Genomic DNA, 20,734 nt, shown 5'->3' on the forward strand with positions numbered 1-20,734 from the left:
TTAAAATAAATTTTTCTCCCCCTGTTCCTTACAAGCAGCTATTCTGCCTAAGCCAATTTTCTTTTCTCTCTGAACATATTCATTCAAGATAATTTTTTCTATCCTCATGACTTCATATTTACATTTTTTTTTTCTTTGCAACAGAAATGAGACTTTAATGGCGGTCTTGCAAGATTGGGTGTCTGGTGGGCAGGCACCAACTTCGTATATCTTAATGACTTCCAAGTTTGTCTCCATCCTAGAGCTCTTGCCTCATACTTATCCCTTTACATAGATGCCCTACCTATATCTTAAATTCAGAATATTCAAGTAGAAATATATTAGAGATGCCAGTCATTGCCTGTTCTCACCACATGTAGTTCCTACTGAATGGGCACTGTTAGGAGACAGTGTTTTGAGCCAAGATAGTCTACATTTGGATTTGGCTCTATCATCACTTAATAGTCACGTGATTTTAGGCAAGTCTGTTAACTGCTCTGGGTCTTGGCTTTTTCTCTCTAAATGGGGATAATAAATGCCTATTTCTGAATGGCTATGGAAATTTAGTAATATATTAGCATAGGACTTGTTTCATAGTAAGCATCAGTGAATGGTGACTCAGGGTTAGCATGATCTCCCTCAATACCTGATTGAACTAGGGATTGACACTTGAGTACAATTGCCCACTTATTGTTATGTATTTGAAATTAGTCTGATTTGAAATGATGAACTGGGCCAGTCAGTCTTCCCAGGAAGAAATTATGAGTTGATGAAGAGCATTTGAACTGAAATCCCATTTGGCATTGGGACTAGAGTCGTCACCATGCTCATGAGTAACCTAGAGTTATGAGAAATTAGAAATTCTGAGGCGATCAGAGAAGCACAGGCTGTTTGTCATCAGAGAAAAAGAAGGGAATGGAATAAACATACAGAAAGACACTGGCCCCCTGAAAGAGAACCAGGTTCCAGTTAGTTTTCCAGAACCATTTCCAGTTCTATGAGGCATGCCTCTACTTCAGCTTAGGAAATGATTGTGTGTCCCTACAATAAAATCTTCCATTACTTGAGTTAACTGGTGCTCCCTATGCCAGTGAAGGTTACCACCAGCCACCCTATTCTCTCTGTCACCACTCACCTACTTAACTTTCTAGTCTTACTGATTCTGTCTCAGAATAATACTTTAAATCTGTCCCTTCCTTTTGCCTAGGCTTTTTAATCTAATAACTTTTTTTGCCTTGATTTCTGTAATTAGGTCCTTGCTGGTCACCCTGCTTTAGGCTACAGTCTGCCTACCAGTGGACTTTCTAAAATGGAGATGGATTATATCTGTCTCCTGTCTAAACTCCGACAACAAATCCTCATTGTCATTGTGTTAATGTTGTATTCCATGGAACCACCTCAGGGCCTACTTTGGGGAAGAGAGATGCAATGAGAGGAAGAGCAGGCTGAGGCTGAGGACAGCCCTGCTTTAATCTGCTTTTTTTGGCATTCAAAGGAGAATTAATTAAAGTTTTTAAAAAAGATATAGCTATTTAGAAACATCCTGGCATATAAAATAAAGTCCAAATGTTTGAGTATTTCATACAAGGCATTTCATGATTCCCCGCCTACCATCTTAACTTCAGGTGCCACTTCCCAGCATGTTTCCTATACTCCACTGAGAACTTGAAGTACTCTAATACAGCAGGTACTTTTATTCCTGTGGGGCTTTGAGTATGTTCCCATGCCTAAAGGCCTTTTTTTTTAAACATCAGAAATTTATTTCTCATAGTTCTAGAAGCGGGGTATTCTAAGATCAGGCTGCTAGCAGGTTCAATGTCTGGTGTGGGCCTGTTTTCTGGTTCATATAGAATATTTTTTTTTCTTATCTGTTTGCCTAACTACCAACATCAATCAACAATCTATTTGAACAGTACTCTACTATGATTTTTTTTCCCCCAAGTGGAGTTAGTGAGTTATTTATTCTTCTCATGTTCGTAGAATATTTTACAGATCTCTGCTTAGGTCTTATCTCACTGTGTTGTGCTTATTTTTTTATATTGTCTTCTTACTACTAGATTCTGAGTTTCTTTAGGACTGAAACTGTGTCTTACTTAATTTGCATATTCATCACTTAATGTCATTCATGCCAAATAGGAGATGCATAAAAAATGTCTGTAAATTGAATGGGCCAAATCACATCGACATCTGCCAACTCAAAGCTTATCCCCAAAGTTATAATTTCTCTTCAGTCTAGTCACAGTAAGATTGGTTGCCTCATTTTACTCAGTAGAATTTGAAATTTCTTCTGTAATTGGAAAAGGCAAATTAAGAAACCCAATGCTACATTGAATGAATGTCCATGATAGTGATTTTTATGTTTGAGCTGAAACTTTCCTAGCTTTGTGATCTTGGGCAAATTTCTTAACCTTTTTGTAAATCCATTTCTTCATCCGTAAAATGGGCTTCATAATGACTTCTACTTTAGGATTATTGTTAGGAGTAAATATTTTAATGTATAACACTTAATACCTTGACACGTACTAAGGGCAGTTTATTACTATTACTTTTGAATTAGTGGAGAGAGAATCTTTTTATACCTATCATATACATTTTTAAAGCTTTATATATAACTTTATATAGCCAAATACATTTTTAAGGGGGTGAGACAGAGTGTAAATACAGAATAATAAACATAAAAGTTTTAGATCTTGCAGAATCTGTTTGTTCTGTTAAGAGTTTTTTATTTATTTATTTATTTTAGAACTGGAATGATTACAGTCACCAAGCTTTTGTCTGTGATCATCTGACAGACCTCCTTGAGCTGCTTTTAGATCCAGAACAACTCACTGCATCATTTCATTCAACCCATAGTAGTCTAGTGTCTCGAGAAGCTGTTGTGGCACTCAGCTTCCTTATTGAAGGTACAGTAAATAGAACCAGAAAGATCTATCCACTTCATGAACTTGCACTGTGGCAACCACTGCATGCAGAAAGTGGCTTCTCAAAGATCTCTAAGACTTTCTCTTTCTACAAGCTGGAAGCCTGGTTGAGATCCCATTTGACTGATAATCCATTTGGTACATCTGCTTGTCTCAAGTCTGGAAAGAAATTGGCTTGGGCTCACCAAGGTATTTTTTAATATTTTAATCTACATTAAACTGAATGACAAGTTAAGAAATCTGATGTTTTCTGGTGTATTAATAATCATACATCTTCTGTGGAGGTCCTAAAAAACATTGCTATATAAAAAAGAAAAGAAGAATGTCTTCCTATATAAATTTTTCTCTCAAGGCAGCAACAATCTTAAAGAGTTGGTTCATTAGTTAAGGTCCCTTTGGTTGCTGTTAATAGACACTCCAACTGCAGTTAGCCGTCTCTTTGCTCTGCTGTTCTCTTTGCTGACTCTCTCTCCCTCACTCTCGTATGTTCACTTGCTTGAGGCTTTCCAATTTTCTATACAACACAGCAGAATTTTTAATAACCTCAGTGAGCGCGTATGGAGATGAGGTCTCAAGCAGAGCAGATATTTCTAAATTGGAAATTTAAATATACAATAGAGAGAATCTGGCCTTGATTGCATCAGGTATAGTCCTGATAATTCAGTGATGACTAAGTGAATAGGCTCAGGTTCTAAATGACCCCTGGGCTCAGGTACAAGTTTTAGGAGAAGAGGAATAGAGCAACACATCCCAGTAGGAGTCTATACTACTAAGGAAAGTACCAGGCAAAATTAATGAAGGAAAAAGAAGCTGCACTAGAAGATATTTCCACAGTCTCTGAATTTCAAAGATAAAGAAAAGATAGCGTTCATACAAATGTAAAAAAAAAATCAGTTTTGTGTCAAACATTTTTCTGCTAAAAAACAGAAAATGGTTGAGCAATATCTATAGAATCTTGAACAAAAAGAAATTCTATATTCAACCAAGCTATTGCTCTGTTATGAGGTATAAGCCATTCAGATATGTAAAGCTCCTATAAATATTTAGGAGATACTACATAATTCATTTTTAATTTTTATTTTAATTTTTTAGTTTTTCTAGACCCAAGTTCTCACTCTGTCACCCAAGCTAGAGTGCAGTGGCTCAATCATAGCTTACTACAACCTCAAATTCCTGGGCACAAGCAATCCTTCTGACTCAGCCTCCTGGGTAGCTAGGACTATAGGCAAATACCACCATACCTAGCTAATTAAAAAAAAAAAAAATTGTAGTGGTAGGGTCTCACTATGTTGACCAGGCTGGTCTTGAACTCCTGACCTTAAATGATTCTCCTGCTTGGCCTCCCAAAGTCTAAGTGCTGAGATTATAGGCATGAGCCATCACACCTGGCATTCCTATATCATTCTTAATGTTCAGAAAATAATACAGATTCAAATGAGTTTCTTAATGTTGTTAGGAGAGGCATTAGCAGGAAAGAAAGAAAGAATACCCAACCTCGTAAGGATTATACTGAAATGTTAACAGTTGGCAGGGTGTAGTGGCTCACGCCTATAATCCCAGCACTTTGGGAGGCCGAGGTGAGAGGATTGTTTGAACTCATGTGTTCAAGACCAGCGCAAGCAACTTGGCGAGACCTCATCTCTACAATAAATAAAAAAATTAGCAGGGCATGGTGGTGCATGCCAGTAGTTCCAGCTACTTGGAAGGCTAAGGTGGAAGGATTGCCTGAACCCAGCAGGTTAAGACTGCGGTGAGCGTGTCACTACACTCCAGCCTAGGCAACAGAGTGAGACTCCAACTCAAAAAAAAAAAAAAAATGTTAATAATCATAGGTAGTAGGATTACAAATGATTTTTATCTTCTATTACTGTTATTTTTCTATAATAACCGTGTATTATGAACATGCTATATGTGTAATAAAAGTAAACTTATGTAATAAAAATAAACAATAAGAATTGTTTTAAAAGAACAATAGCATACTTATGTGACCTCTCCCCATTTCTCCAATATAGTTTACAAGGGTGTCCCAACGGCTTGCAGTCTGAGAAGCTAGTCACATAATGGTAGGACTGTGTTAGAAGGGCAGCCTGCACATATTTTTTGTGTGTCAGTTTGTACAAGACACTATATATGATAGGAAGATGTGCTCTCAGGTAGTAGTGATCTTGGAAATACAGACATGAACCCAAAAGAATTCATGGAATACTGTTGTAAACAAAGAAAGGTGTGGGATTAATATTATGGCAATTTGGAGAGGTGAATTGTGATTGGGATGATAAAGCATGTTGGTGGAGAAGATATTTGAGTTAGGCCATCTCTGCCACTTAGTAGTCATATGACCTTAGGCACATTATTTAACTTGAAGGAGAACCATGAAAAAAATCTTAGATCTATAGACAATCTTAAGTGGATTAAAAGTTTAAAATTTTTTGTAACAAAAAATTGTGAAATATTACAAACATACAGAAAATAATAGAGATTAGTATAGCAAATACCTCTTTACCCAACATCTAGATCTAACATTTTCTCTTCATGTATAGTATCTAATTTCAGGTGTGTAGACATGTATAACGTCATATGGCTGTTTGTTATTCATTGATTTGAAAGTATCTCATGTATTCATGTTTTCTTAAATAGTTGAAGGGACGACCAAAAGAGCTAAGATTGCTTGTAATACTCATGTGGCCCCTAGGATGTACCGCATGGTGGTGATGAGCCAGGTTTACAAGCAGACATTGGCTAAGAGCTCAGATACTCTGGTGGGGGCACATGTAAAGATTCATCGCTGCAACGAATCTTTTATATATCTGCTCTCTCCCTTAAGGTAAGCACAGAACATATCGTTTCTGACATTTTCTTTGAACCATGATTTATTCTGTGGATTATTATTTTTTGCCATTAGAGAATAATATTTTATTCAAATATTTTGGGCTTATTCTCATTCAGAGATATTTACCTCATTTTTTTTTTTATTTTTCAGATCTGTGACAATTGAGAAGTGCAGGAATAGCACCTTTGTCTTAGGCCCTGTGGAGACTGCTCTTCATCTCCACAGTTGTGACAACATTAAAGTCATTGCTGTTTGCCATCGTTTGTCCATCTCTTCTACAACAGGTTGCATCTTTCACATTCTGACACCTACGCACCCACTTATTCTCTCTGGGAATCAGACAGCAACTTTTGCCCCTTTTCATACCCATTACCCAATGCTAGAGGACCATATGGCCAAGACTGGCCTTGCTACAGTGCCTAACTATTGGGATAATCCAATGGTTGTGTGCAGAGAGAACAGTGACACAAGTGTCTTCCAGCTCTTGCCACCGTGTGAATTCTATGTATTTATTATTCCCTTTGAAATGGAAGGGGACACCACAGAGATACCTGGGGGTCTTCCATCTGCATACCGGAAAGCACTGGGTCAAAGAGAACAGAAAATACAGATTTGGCAGAAAATTGTGAAGGAGGCTCATTTGACAAAGTGAGTAATTAGAAGTAATAATACTTTATGTGAAACTCCATGGAAAAACAAGTTAATCTGCACATTTTTAGTGCTGTGCTAAAGTAATAATAAAAAATAAGGTGTGTTTTGTTAAGGCTTAGACAATCAGTATTCTAGGCACTATTTACTCAAGTATTAAACTCCCTTCTTTTAAGAAGCTTATGTTTAGTTGGCAGATACAAGACTTATAAAGAAGTCATGTGTAGAAGATGCCACATAATCTAATACTATTGCATCTTCTATGTACTAACTCATTTATTCTTCATAATTATACCCTATTACAGATGAGGAAACCGAAGACTTGAGAGGTTAAGTACATTATCCAAAGTCACACAGGAACCAGGATTTAGACCTAGTCAACCTGTTTCCATAGGTTCTTAAATGCTTTTAGTGTCTTCATTATTCTCTTTCAACAATTGTTATACTGTATATCATATAATACAAAAATAGCATTATAATAATGTTATATAAAAATGGGTGATCATTGAAAAAAATTCTTTAAAGCAATTCTATGAATTGCTTCTAGTGTTTAAATGCCTAGATTCTCTTATACATGTGAAAAGCTTATACATATACATGTGCAGAGTATGGGATGTGGTAAGCACTTAATAAATGTTTACCCTGAATCATAATGTTTTCAAGTGGCGATATCCATCTTGACACGAGAAACAATGAAAGTAGTTCATTTATTTTGGGGGAATATGAGAAGACTAAAATAAGTTTGAAAATAAACTGCTAATGTGATCTTATTAAAAGTGATTAGACCATGTACTTTCCCTGCTCTGACCCCTCTCATGGCTTCCTGTCATACTTGGAATAAAGTCCAAAGCCTTCATCACACCTACCAGACTCTCTCCCTTTCTCATTTTCTGCTGTTCTTGTCTTCATTTACTCCTTCCCAACATATAGCAGCCTTTTTGCTATTACTTTGTCATTGCCCTCTGACCAAAGCCCACCAGAAACACATATGTAAAACAAATGTGAATTGCATTGACTCAAGCCAGGGAGGCAGAGAATTGTTTCATCTCAGTGAAAGATTGGGGAACATAGAAAACTGTGTCAGTAAAAGAATGTTAAAAAAAGAACTTAGAGTTGGATTTTGGTTTGTGGTGAAGTGATTTTGGAGAGTTCTAGAAAGCAGAGCTATCTGAAAGTGAGAGTAATTCTATGATTTGGTGGCTTAATAATTTTATATCTAAGGCAGGAGGAAGGAAGTAGAACTAAAACTATAATTTTAAAGAAGCAGCAGTCACTCAGCCAGAAAAGGATAATGTTTGGCCACTTTTGGACTACCAATTATTTTTTCTTTTTCTTTTCTTTTCTTTCTTTTTTTTTTTTTTGAGTTGTAGTCTCACATTGTTGCCCAGGCTGGAATACAGTGAGTGGCACGCTCATGGTCACTGCAGCCTCGACCTGCTGGGCTCATGTGATCCTTCCACCTCAGCCTTCTAAGTAGTTGGAACTACAAGCACAAGCCACCATGCCAAGCTATATTTTTTTCTTAGTCTGGTATGAAATATGATTACAGAGTGGTCTTGTGCTTGCTTTGTTCTAGCATCATCCTGAATGTATTTGTCTAATGTTGGTGTTCTGTGGAATTATGTTCAACAGAAGAACACCACAGCCAGGCCAGATTCTAGCTACACCAAGGCCTCACTGATAGTGCTAAGCTAACTCCTGGCTGTTAGGAGCTACTCTTCTTTTTCTTACTGTAAACATGTTAAATGTGCTCTCACTTTAGAACCTTTGTGCTTTTTGTTTCATCTGCCTAGTATATTCCTCTCCAGATACTCATTTTGATTACTCCATTATTTCATGCAGACCTCTGCTTAGATGTTATCAGAGGTTATTTCTGTTTATTCTTTTTCCTACATAGTATTTTCAATACTTGCTATTCCTTTACCTGCTCCATTTTTCTTCAAGGCACTTATGACTACATAACTTTATATTATATTTTTATTTTGTTTATTACCTGTTTTTTCCACTAGAATATTCAGGGGTATAAACTACATAGATCACAATGTGAATGGTGCCCTCTGGAGTCATATAGTGTCAGTCTGCTTGGACAGGGGCCTTGTCTCTTTTCTTTTCTTTATAGATTTATCCCCATCAATCAGAGTGCTACCCAGTGATCACTTGGTCTTCAGTAACTATCTGACAATGAATAAGCCTTTACAAAGAGGGCATTGTATCTGACCAATTCTTTTTTTTTTTTTTTTTTGGTAAGAGTGGGAGGGTAGTTCAGTGTACTCTGAACAGAATGAGAACAAAAGAATAACTACAGATAATTAATCATTTACTGTTATACCATGAACTTGTTGTGTAATCGCTCAGAGTAAAAGTCATATAAATTATTGTTCTGACATTCTTTTTGTTCTCAATTGCAATTTTAGGGATCAAAGAAAGCAGTTCCAGGTACTGGTGGAGAACAAGTTTTTTGAATGGCTGATTCACACAGGACATCGTCAACAGCTAGACAGCCTTGTGCCCCCTGCAGCAGGCTCCAAACAAGCAGCAGGATAGGGAGCCTATGTCAAAACACTGGTAGGCATTTATAATGTGCACCATTTGAGACAGATGCTTTTGGAGAAATGTTTCAAGCATTAAAAAAACACAAAATTTTTCCTACCATTTCTACCAGCATACACAGACCTTTATGTACCCGTATTGACCATATATTAGTAAGCAGACCAACCAAAATATTCAGATGGAACCTACAGAATTTTGGGCAAATATAATGGTCACGTTTTATCTTTTTTGCTTTCTACCTGACATAAGTTGTATTGTCCAAAGATACCACTCTCCCCTACATATAGCTTTAAGTTTTATTCCGCCTTTCTAGCCATCTTTCCTTTTTCTCATCCCCCCACACTCAAATCAATTAATAAATTAGCTCATCTTTGTTGATTGCACATATGAGCAATAATAACTGCCAGAGTTAATCCAAATAAAGATTTGAGTACTGAACATTAGAAGATCATAGATGAAATAAAAGAGAACATGGATACAAACAAATTTACTGGAATTTATTTAATCCAAATATACAGTATTATTCTGTATATTTGGATAGTAATATAGAAATAAAAATAGAAATTAGTTTATTTGTTATTTTAAAGTATTTTTAAACACTAAGAATAGAAAAACAAGGAAAATACATGAATTAGATATTTCACAGAAAAATACAGACACAAAGATGCTCATTTAAAATTAAAGAAATATATAATTTTTTATTTATTCATTTGGCAAGGATCAAAAACTGATGGTATACAATACTGGCAAGACATTTAACTTACACTTAGGGGGCAAGTTGATAAAATAAAAATAAAAATGCAAATATTCTTTGACTTAGCAATTTCACTTCTTAGGATTTATCTTACAAATATGCTTATATATGTAGGGATATATTTAATTACTTTATTTTATTTTATTTTATTTTATTTATTTTTTGAGTTGGAGTCTCACTCTGTCGCCCAGACTGGAGTGCAGTGGCCGCTCCCGGCCACCGCACCCTCGACCTGCTGGGCTCTGGTGATCCTTCCGCCTCAGCCTTCCAAGTAGCCGGAATTACAGGCATGCGCTACCACACCCAGCTGATTTTTTGATTTATTGTAGAGATGAAGTCTCGCTGCCCAGGCGGGTCTCGAACCCGGAGCTCAGGCAATCCACTCACCTCAGCCTCCCAAAGGCGCGGGATTACAGGCTGAGCCACTGAGCCCAGCTGATTATTTTATTTTTTAAATTGACATGTAAATTGTTTTTCATGTGCCACTTGATGTTTTGAAATATAGGCTGGGTGCAGTGGCTCAAGCGTGTAATCCCAGCGCTTTGAGAGGCCAAGGTGAGGGGACTGCCTGAGCCCACAGGTTCAAGAACAGTCTGGGCAACTTGGCAAAACCACATCTCTACAAAAAGTCAAAAAATTAGCCAGGCATGGTGGCACGCACCTGTGGTTCCGGCTACTTGGAAGGCTGAGGTAGAAGGATCCCTGGAATCCAGCAGGTCAGCGCAGGGGTGGCTGTGAGCATGCCACTGCACTCCAGCCTGGGCGATGCAGTGAGACTCCAGCTCAAAAAAAACCACACTTATATATATATAATTTACCTATTCCACAACATGTATACACACATTTTGGAATGGGTAAGTCAACCCAGTTAACACATGTATTACCTCACATAGTTGTCATTTTTATGGTGAGAACATTTAAAATCTACTCTCTTGGCTTTTTTCAAGAATATACTATAGTCTGGGCAGTGGCTCACACCTGTAATTCCAGCACTTTGGGAGGCCGAGGTGGAAGGATTACTTGAGCCCAGGAGTTCAAGACCTAGGAAACATAGTGAGACCTCATCTCTACAAAAAATTAGCTGAGCATTGTGGCATATGCCTATAGTCCTAGCTACTGGTAAGGCTGAAGCAAAAGGATCACCTGAGCCCAGATGTTTGAGGCTGCAGTGAGCCATGATTATGTGACTACATTCCAGCCTGAGCAATAGAGTGAGACCCCATATTCAAACAAACAAAAAGAATACACTGTAATGTTATTAACTATAGTTACCATGCTGTACACTAGGTCTCTTTAACTCATTTTTTAAATTCAGTTGAGTTGCGGTGAGTTTAGTGTCAGGTTCTCACTCTGTCGCCCAGGCTGAAGTGCAGTGGCATGATCTTGATGATAATGGCTCATAGCAGCCTCAACCTCCTGGGCTCAGGTGACCCTTCTACCTCAGCATCCTGTGTAACCGGGACTATAGGTACATACCACGCCCAACTAATAATTTCATTTTCTTGTAGAGACAAGATGCTGCTATGTTGCCCAGGCTGGTCTCCAACTCTTATTCTCAAACAATCTACCCACCTCAGCGTTCCAAAATGCTGGGATTATAGGCGTGCTCCACCAAGCCTGACCTAAATAAAGCCTACCTTTTAAAAGTGAAGAATTCAGTGACTTTTTTTTTTTTTGAAAGGATTTATTGAGAGGACACAAAAGTTCCCACAGTGGGAGGGGACCCGAAGGGGTTGCCCAAATTCAGTGACTTTTAAGTATATTCACAAGTTTGTGCAACCATCCTTATTAACAAATCTAGAACATTTTCATCACCCTCAAAATAAGGTCCATTACACATTGTTGGTTACTCCTCATTCTTCCAGCCCCCTGTATCTCCTCTTCCCCTCAGCCCTTGGCAACCATTAATCTACTTTGTCTGATCTGTACATTTCATATAAACATTTTTGTGTCTGATATAATGTTTTCAAGGTTCATCCATGTTGTAGTATGTATCAGCACTTCATTTTTTTATGACTGGATAATATTCCATTGTGTGGATCTACTACTTTATCTGTTCTTTTCTGCTGTTGTATATAATGCTGCCATATATATTTGTGTTCGTATTTTTGTGTAGACATATACTTTTACTTCTCATGGAATTCCCAGGAGTGGAATTGTAAGGACATGTGGACATATATTTAACTTTTTAGGAAACTGCAGTTTTTCAAAGCTATGAAATGTATTTTTTTTGTTGTTTATATATAGTTTACATTTTAAAAGCACATAATGCTTTTTTAAAAAAATAGTATTTAATAAATGATGACATGAAGAATTGGAAATCTGATGGAGGTTATACAAAGGAAGTATGAACTATAAGCTATAAAAATTTTAGCTTAAACTAATCCTCACAGCCTGCCAGCTTTTTGTGTCTCTGTATGAATTTCTCTTCTTCTATTTTGAACTAATGTGACACTTAGAAAAAAAGAAATATTTTTACTTTTAGAACTCACTCTAAACTATAATCTGTCCTTGGTAATTTATGTGATTTTGTATGCAAGGATTTTAAAAAATTATTTACATGAAGGCAATAGAAAAGTTACTAATATTAATTTTTATTTTATTTATCTTCAGGGCCCTGGAAACACAAGGATGAATGGAGGATGGTGTTCATCTTGAAATTAAATTGGAAAGGTGCTCTTACTGCTTTGGAGGCTTTTTCTTCCTTCCTTTGATTTCTGTTCCATATTCATTTGTTACTGTTTAGGTTGAATTTTAGCTAAACTTATGACTTTTATATAAATATAGTATTTGTAGAACATTGGAAGACTCATCTTTGTGATGCCAAAATGAAAAAGTTGATGAAGGCAGTCCTATTGTATATGTGTTAATGTTAAAGCGATTGTTAATATTAAAGTGATTGAGCAAGTATTCGGCATATTTTAATTTGTATGATAGAAGGATTTCATCCTTTCTAGAGTTAAGTAAAAGTTTTATAGTTCTTTATAACTATTTAAAAGTGAATTTAAAAAATAGAATGAAAGTACAATTTGTTGGTGTATAAATATAGCAGAGATGGTTTTATATATTATAAAGTATGAAACAATGAAATTGTATTTAAAATCTTTATTTTTCACTTTTTGCATCAAATTTTCAATAAACTCTAAAGAGTAGTTTCTTTTTGATTAAAAGATAAAGCTTTAATTTTAGAAAAGGTTTTCAGTGTCATTCTGTGACATATCTAAGTAAAGTTTACATTTGATTGGGAAAGCCCTATTCTTTAAGATAAAGGAAAGCAAATTAGTGAAATGAACCAGATTGCTGGTAAACATTGTTTCATATGCTCTTTGGCCATTTAATTAGTAATATATTAAAAAGGTCTTGCTCTTATACTTCTTAAGTGAAAACCCTCAGAATGTTTGTTAATTCTAATTGAAGTTTTCATTTTAAGATGAAATTCAAGCAAGCAAAGCATTACCAAATAAATACTAGAGTAACAGAAGTGCATTTTGGAAATTGCTATTTTCTTAATGAAATTAATGATAATCAGATACTTAATTTAAAGTTTCTAATTCAGAAAACTAAGTATGTAGCTTAATACTTTGTTTCTCAGTGATCTTCTTATCAAGGCATGTTGGCCGTTTTCTGAATTGACCATACTACATCTTTGGGGTATCCCATTTATATAAATATGTGTTGGTTAGCTTTGTTAGTAAAAAGATGAAGAAGTTGAACTTTTGAGAATATACTTGATCAGAAAGATAAAAATGGAAAAGAGTTGGTTTCTTGTTTCTTTGAGTTTACATAAGATGGAATTTCATTCTTAAAATCAGAGCTGTGTTAAGGGCTGAAAAATATTCTCTGAACAGGTCCCAATATGATATCATTGATAGAGAAAGACCTCCTACAGGTGGCAAGTTGGACTTAAACCCACTATAGCTTTCTGTCTCTCTACACACTGTAGACAGTTCTAATTCATTCTTCTTGCAAGAATAGGTCAATGAACCACCCTTCATCTAGATTCACTAATTGTTAACATTTTGCCACCTTCGCTTTACCACTCTTGATATAATATCATTTTATTTTTGCTTAGCAATTCGTGAGTGGATTGCAGACATCTTGGACCTTTACTCCCAAATATGTTAGTATGCATTTCCTAAAAACACAAGACATTCTCTTACCTAGTCATAGTACAATAATCAAATACAAGAAGTTAAGCTTTGGTACAGTAATATTATCTAATATACAGTCTATACTTCAATATCACTTTTGTCCAGAAATAGAGGGTAGTCTTTGGGCTCTTGTCTCCTGCAAGCTTTGTTGAAAAGAAAAAGGCATTAGGAATTTCAAAGAGGCTGCTTTCTAAAAAAACCAAATTGCCCAGGGAAGAGGAACTTTTTTGTTTTCAATTTTTAAAACTTTGGCTGGGTTTTGGTGTCTTGACTCAGCAAAGTCTATAATGCAGCAGAGCTTGGTAAGCATTAAAGGGAGTACTGAAGCTTTCCTTTATTTCATAATCCCAATTGTTTTTTCTAGAAACCATCAATAGCCTCTAAATGACTGACTCAATTTTTGGATCCTATTCTCATGACTAAGCAAATGTTTGACTTGAAACCAGCCCATATAAATGTCACTGTGCCTGTAACTCTCTGTAGCTATTCCTGAATTTCTTTCAGCACTGGGGAAACCAACCTATGCACCAAAAATGTCTAAAACTGGAATGAAGGTAAGTAACTGGTCATACTGCTTTTTAGTCTACCCACTTTTCACCTAATGATACATTGAAAGAAACACAGAAAAACGTTTGCTTCTTTACCTGGAGGTGAGTATGTTAGTGGCTGGGATTGGGAGACGAGATTAAGATATTGTATTTTCTGCTGTAACAGAATTATGAAACATTTTATTAAGAGTTTATGTATGGTGCTATGTTGAATATTGTACAGGTAAATATTGTGTACGTATCATTATGATTTCTGCCCTCCAGCAACTAATATTCTGTGAATCTCCACAGGAATAAGACATGCTGATGAGGATTATGTGGAGCAGAGAACTTTTAGTAGTCAATTTAAATTTTGGGGGGTATGAAATTTAGCCTCAGCCATAAATTATGTTCTTAAAGGCCAAGGTGGATAGGCCAATCAGGTGAATAAAATCCTATATATCTCTTTCATTCAAGCAGTTATTTTTACCCTTTTCCCAAATAAAGTGCTCCCTTACACTAGGAAAATTGACTCAAATATTTGGCTCACAATTGCTGGGTTGGAAATTTATCTTGGGCAGGGATTTGGGAATGAGGGAACAGCTCTTCATTTTCATTTTAATTCCTCCACTGACTAGTAAGGCAAAGCTGGTGCCTAATTTTTCCCCCCTCATCTTTTTACTTTGAAGGATTTCAAAACCATTGAATCTTGAAAGAATAGAAGGAAATGTTGAATGAATACTTAGATATCCTTCACTTATATCCTTCAGTTAACATTTTGCCATATTTGCTCTGTCTCTCTCCTTTTACTAAACCATATGAAAATAGGTATCAGACTTTATTATATTTTTGCCTTAAGTATTTAGGTATATATCTCCTAAAAACAAGGGCATTCCCTATATAAACATTGTATCATTATCATGTCCCCAAGACTAATCATAAAGGTAATACCTAATACTGAGACCACATCCAAATCTCCTACGATTGCCCTCAGAAACGTGCTTCATGACTGGCTTTTCCTCTGACAAAGAAACCAGTTAAGAATCCTGTATTTCATTTTGTTGTCATTTCTCTTTAGCCTTTTTTTATTTTTATTTTAGCCTCTTTAGTCTGCATACTTTTTTTTTGTTGTTTTTTGAGACATTAACATTTTTCAAAGTCTAGGCCAGGTATCTTTTAGAGAGCCCTGCAATCTAGATTTGTCTGCTTGTTTCCACATGTTTAGATTCAGACTAGACATCTCTGGCAAGAAGGCTACATAGGCAATGTCGTGTACTTCCCATTGCAGCATGTCAGAAGATACCTGTTGACTTCTTCCATAATTATTTAGTGCCTGATTTTTCTTTCCCACTGGAAAATAGAACTAGCTTTTCATCCTGAAGGTTTGGGGAGGAAAGTAAGTGTCTTGACTACTCTGAAGTTTTTGAAAATATGCCATGCAAATCCCACTAAAAAAAGAATTTGAAGTCCTTAGAGGGATATCCACATGTCTTGAGGGAGGATGTCATGTAAGCATCTTAGATGAAAACATCTCCCACTTTTAAAGAGTTTCAGAATGGTAACAGTGTAGTCTCATTTATTTATAGCTGAGTTGTTCATTTAGTTAATAACTTTTGCATGCTATGCTAAAGGGGATAGCAAATTATGTCTTAGTCTTTCTTACTGCTTCTCCCTTTCCCACTATCTTACTAGCAATTTGGTGTGGCAAAAGGAATGAATCTTACTAAGTATGTTTTTGTTACCTCTGGGATACTCAAGACATTTTTATTTCTGCTGCATTGGATTAGAGGCTTGTGTTCAAATAATAAATTTGAAAATGACAGGAATTTTGAAATAATTTCTAGGAAAACCTGTATATTTTTTAGCCTTCTCTACAAAAATTTTTACTTCAATCCTCTCAACTGACAATAGAATGGATTTCATAGATCTACAAATAGAAACTGAGTATAGCTAGGTGCAACATTTTCTGGCTCTGAGATTTGGATGGTTTCCCACTGAAAGGAAAGTTTGGTCTTGGTGCTCAGTAACGATTCTGTGGCAATAGGACATGTGCTTTGTTTCAACCTTGAAATGGTTGGTCGATCAGCTAAGATGGTGAACATCAGGTGACTTCACTGAATAACGTGTATATTTCCACTTCTCAGATTTTGGTATCAGTCACACATATGTGCAGAGGGCAGTAAGTGTGAGAAACGATGAAGTGAAATAGATTATATCAGCTTCATTTCCCACAGCATATCTCTTACAAAACCTCTTTTTTGGTGAATATTTGGTCAAAATTCAAAGGCAAATTAACCATATGAATTAAGGAGTTTAGAATCTATCCATTCTTGCAGAAGTTGCTTGATTTTCCTAGAGATCTCTCCACAGGTGATGGGCAGGCCCCTTGGGCTCAGGATCAGTCTTGTTCAATGTCTAAGAGAGTAAATTTGCCATGTTGAACAGAGCTAGTTGTGCAGGTAGGAATAAAGCAGAGTGAACCCAGATGACTAACCAGAGGTTTTGTACTTCATTCCGCTGTCTTGCCTGCAGCTAACTTATGATTTACTAATGACCTTAGGGAAGTCACTTAATTTATTCGTCTGTAACAACATAGCAAAAGCTTACTGGTAATTGTGAGGTGGGTATTAAACTAAGTACTTTATCAACATTATTTCATTGAACCCTCTTTTGCAAATGGAGAGCTTTAGCGAAATGTTCATTGCCCTGTCTAAGGTCACACAGCAAGTAAGCAGTAGTGCTGGGATTTTTTTTTTTTTCCATCTGTAAACTAAGGTACCATGTTTCTAAATCTATGCTATGCTAAGATGGGAAATCGCTGAAGGACAAATTTGGGAAGCGGAGAAAGGAGATGAAGTAGATAGTGTAGGGAAGAAAAAGGGCAGCTTTTAGGGAATGGGGAATAGAAAAGTTGAGAAATGGGAAGGGAAAGCTTAAGGTAGAAGAAAAAAATATTAGAAAAAAACATTTCTTGCCAGAAAGAATTATGCAGGGTAGAAGAGAATGAGATGTTTGCACATCATTCTTGGTTTCTTCCTCTCCTTCATTCCCTGCATCTAATTAGTCACCAAATTCTGAATGTCCTTGGGCTGTTTCTTATCATCATTCCCCCAGCAGTTGTCTGTCAGTTGGCCTTCATCATCTCTCACCTGGCTCATGGCAGTCATCTATTTCCAGGCACAGGCTACTAAGTAGAATTCTCACACAATCACCGAAGGGATTCCAGCATGGCTCCGGTGGCGTTTTTCTGCTTTGTTTTCTAATACTTCACCACATATTCAATATGTACAATGCTTAATGAACTATTTATTTTCACTGTGATGGGCCATGCTCTTTCATTTCTTTATTCTTTTGAACAGGTTTGTTCCTTTTCCTTTGCTTCCGTAAAACACCTGCTTATCCTTCAATCCTCTGCTCAGAGATCCTCTCAAGACAATACCTGGCTCTGCTGCTTTCGTCTGAAATGACTCACATGGTTTTTTCCTTTTAAAGCCATAAATCAAATTAGCCACAAGGTGGCGATATAATGCCAAGGAATTAACTGCTTGAAGTGTGACACCTGTGGTTTCAGTTTAAATAACAGCATTGATCTGAAACCTTGTTGAGAGAGAGAGACAAATGGAGAGAGAGAGATTGTGAAATTTTTTTCTTTTTTTTTTTGAGTTGGAGTCTCACTCTGTCGCCCAGACTGGAGTGCAGTGGCCGCTCCCGGCCACCGCAGCCTCGACCTGCTGGGCTCCGGCCATCCTTCCGCCTCAGCCTTCCGAGTAGCCGGAATTACAGGCACGGGCTACCACGCCTGGCTGATTTTTTTATTTATTGTAGAGATGAGGTCTCGCTGCCCAGGCGGGTCTCGAACCCGTGGGCTCAGGCAATCCACACACCTCAGCCTCTCAAAGACGCGGGATTACAGGCTGAGCCACCGAGCCCGGCGATTGTGGAATTATTAAGTAACGGCTACCAACTCTGTCATCCATTTGTGGTTTTCATAGTGTTTTTCAAAAATTGCTTCATGAATCCTTAGGAGTTCCTGGGAATTCTGTCCCCTGTTTCATCCAGAAAAGCTCCGAGTTTTGTTTTTACAGCCAGGGTTTCTGATCTACTCTAGTCCTTTCATTTGACAAAAATGGGAGGCTGAAGCCCAGAGTGGTGACTTGTCTAAGGTTGTAGGGCTGATTGCAGAGAGATAGCTTTAGAGCCCAGGCGTGTTATTTCTGGTTTTCCAAGGCCGCCTCTTTTTCAGTGTCATCAGAGACCTACCCCAAGCATTGCGGTAGAAACTTGATAAGAGTTTGAAACAAAGAGCATTCTTGCCTCATCATTTTGTTACTTTGCATCTACTCTGTTGGCAGTCAACTAGTAATACGGAACATAATATGATGTATCCTGGTGTATACTCTATGTCCATCTAAAATACACAAAAGCTAAGGTTGTTTTACTCTTCTCTATGTATCTTCTATATCACCTACTATGAATTTCTGCATTGGAACTCACCTATCTTCATTTACTGAGGGCTTGTCAAATGCTGAGAGCACAAAGGATCCACAGCTTAAATAAGGCTTCGTCCTTGCCCCTAGAAGAAATCTAATAGGAATTGGGTGGGAGGGGGTAGAAATATCAATGAATAATTTATAATATAATCTGGTTAGTACATAGATCTTTGGGAGCACAAAGGAAGAAGTCTGAAACTGCTGGCTTCTATGTGAGTACTCCTCTGTTATACCTCATGTTAAACCTTCAGAAGGTACTCATTTCTATTGTTGACAACTAAAGTTGTCTGCCAGAATGCAAATGTTGTGAAGTGAAGTAGAACTATATATTTTCTCCCCAAAATTGAGGAGAAAGAAATTTCTAAAGTAGATAATGTTGGCATGTTCTTACTTTGCATTTTATCTGTGAATACAGCCACCCAACACCTCAGTTCTTTTCTTTATTGGCCCTGTACTTCAGATCACTTTCTATGAGGACAAAAATTTTCAAGGTCGCCGCTATGACTGTGACAGCGACTCTACAGATTTCCATACATACTTAAGTCGCTGCAACTCCATTAGAGTGGAAGGAGGCACCTGGGCTATATACGAAAGACCCAACTTTGCCGGTTACATGTACATCTTACCTCAGGGAGAGTACCCTGAATACCAACGCTGGATGGGCCTCAATGACCGCCTCAGCTCCTGCAGAGCTGTGCATCTGGTAAGTCTGGGGACTTGGGCATGCTCGCGCCCTTTTTCTTTCTCTTTTGCTCTAAAAAAAATGTTTTCTTGAGGTTTTCCTACCTCTTAATGAGTGACTCTTGTTGGCTGCTGAGGCTTGAGTAACACCTTAGATCAGTTCATCACAAGATGAAATACATTAATTGTTTCCAGGGTGCTTTCTCTGCCTCTAGGGTATTTTGAGGAATTGATTGTTTCTTTTTAAAAGTCAACTGTTTCAGTCAGTACCCAGGGAGCTGAGAGTTAGATCATCTAGCTTTCAAGGTGGTAGGTTCTGAGTCATACTTGTCCTCTAAGCCCTTGACCTGCAGGTAATTTCCATAATGTTGGCTGTTCATTTCCTCCTGTGTCTTTTTCAGCCTACTGGAGTCCAGTATAAGATTCAGATCTTTGAGAAAGGGGATTTTAATGGTCAGATGTATGAAACCACTGAAGATTGCCCTTCCATCATGGAGCAATTTCACATGCGAGAGATCCATTCCTGTAAGGTGCTGGAGGGTGTCTGGATTTTCTACGAGCTACCCAACTACCGTGGCAGGCAGTACCTCCTGGACAAGAAAGAGTACCGGAAGCCCATCGATTGGGGTGCAGCTTCCCCAGCTGTCCAGTCTTTCCGCCGCATTGTGGAGTAATGACATGAATGGAGCCACAGGCTTCTTCCTGGGGCCCAAATGCTGGCTGGCCTTGTGGTCCAAATAGGCATCATAAATAAAACAGTTGGCATGCATCCCACTGCTGACTATAACGCCTCTCCTTAAATGCTTCTAGGGATCAGCAATGCAGTGCCCGTCACTGTGGGTGATTACACAAAGCAACACATCGTCAGATGACCAATCTAGATCTTTGTGCCAAACAAAATGAGATTGCATTAAAAGGTTAGAAAACCATACTGCCATATGGTGGTTCTTTTTGCTTATGTTTTGCAGCATTTCAACAGGCACAGTAATAATTACTAAACTATTTATTGAGTGCCTACAATATTTTCTTTTTCTCTTCCCAACTATGTGAGAGGTAGTTTATCTGCATTTTACAAAGAAGGAAATTGAGGCAGAAATTTAAAACTTGCCCAAGTTTGCCAGCTAATAAATGAAGGAACTAGGATTTGGTTCAGGATATTTTTGTTCCCAAAGTCATTGTTCTTGTCTCCTTATTTCCAACACA

At 37.3% G+C, this 20,734-nt stretch overlaps 2 protein-coding genes across 3 annotated transcripts in view; both read left to right on the forward strand.

The window, feature by feature from the left end:
• The window catches only part of TBCCD1 (TBCC domain containing 1), a 29,289-nt gene extending 16,697 nt beyond the window's left edge, over nt 1-12,592 (forward strand). The window contains exons 4-8 of the mRNA XM_008051103.2: nt 2,723-3,089; nt 5,538-5,724; nt 5,881-6,378; nt 8,793-8,943; nt 12,296-12,592. Of these exons, the coding sequence (XP_008049294.1) occupies nt 2,723-3,089; nt 5,538-5,724; nt 5,881-6,378; nt 8,793-8,922 (1,182 nt within the window). The 3' untranslated portion in view covers nt 8,923-8,943; nt 12,296-12,592. The remainder of the gene's footprint in view (nt 1-2,722; nt 3,090-5,537; nt 5,725-5,880; nt 6,379-8,792; nt 8,944-12,295) is intronic.
• CRYGS (crystallin gamma S) lies at nt 12,391-20,456 on the forward strand. Of its 2 annotated transcripts, XM_021708760.1 has the most exons (4): nt 12,391-12,528; nt 14,338-14,387; nt 19,311-19,553; nt 19,933-20,456. In XM_021708760.1, the coding sequence occupies exons 2-4, from the start codon at nt 14,367-14,369 to the stop codon at nt 20,203-20,205; spliced, it is 537 nt and encodes a 178-aa protein (XP_021564435.1). In that variant the 5' UTR covers nt 12,391-12,528; nt 14,338-14,366; the 3' UTR covers nt 20,206-20,456. The 2 variants fall into 2 exon arrangements, with proteins under 2 accessions (XP_021564435.1, XP_008049300.2); XM_008051109.2 differs by lacking the exon at nt 12,391-12,528 and having other exon boundaries at nt 14,241-14,387.
• Nucleotides 20,457-20,734: the final 278 nt, after the last annotated feature.

The sequence above is a fragment of the Carlito syrichta genome, unplaced genomic scaffold (assembly GCF_000164805.1).
Source record: "Carlito syrichta isolate Samal-C Ts95f unplaced genomic scaffold, Tarsius_syrichta-2.0.1 Scaffold63716, whole genome shotgun sequence".
NCBI lineage: Eukaryota > Metazoa > Chordata > Mammalia > Primates > Tarsiidae > Carlito > Carlito syrichta.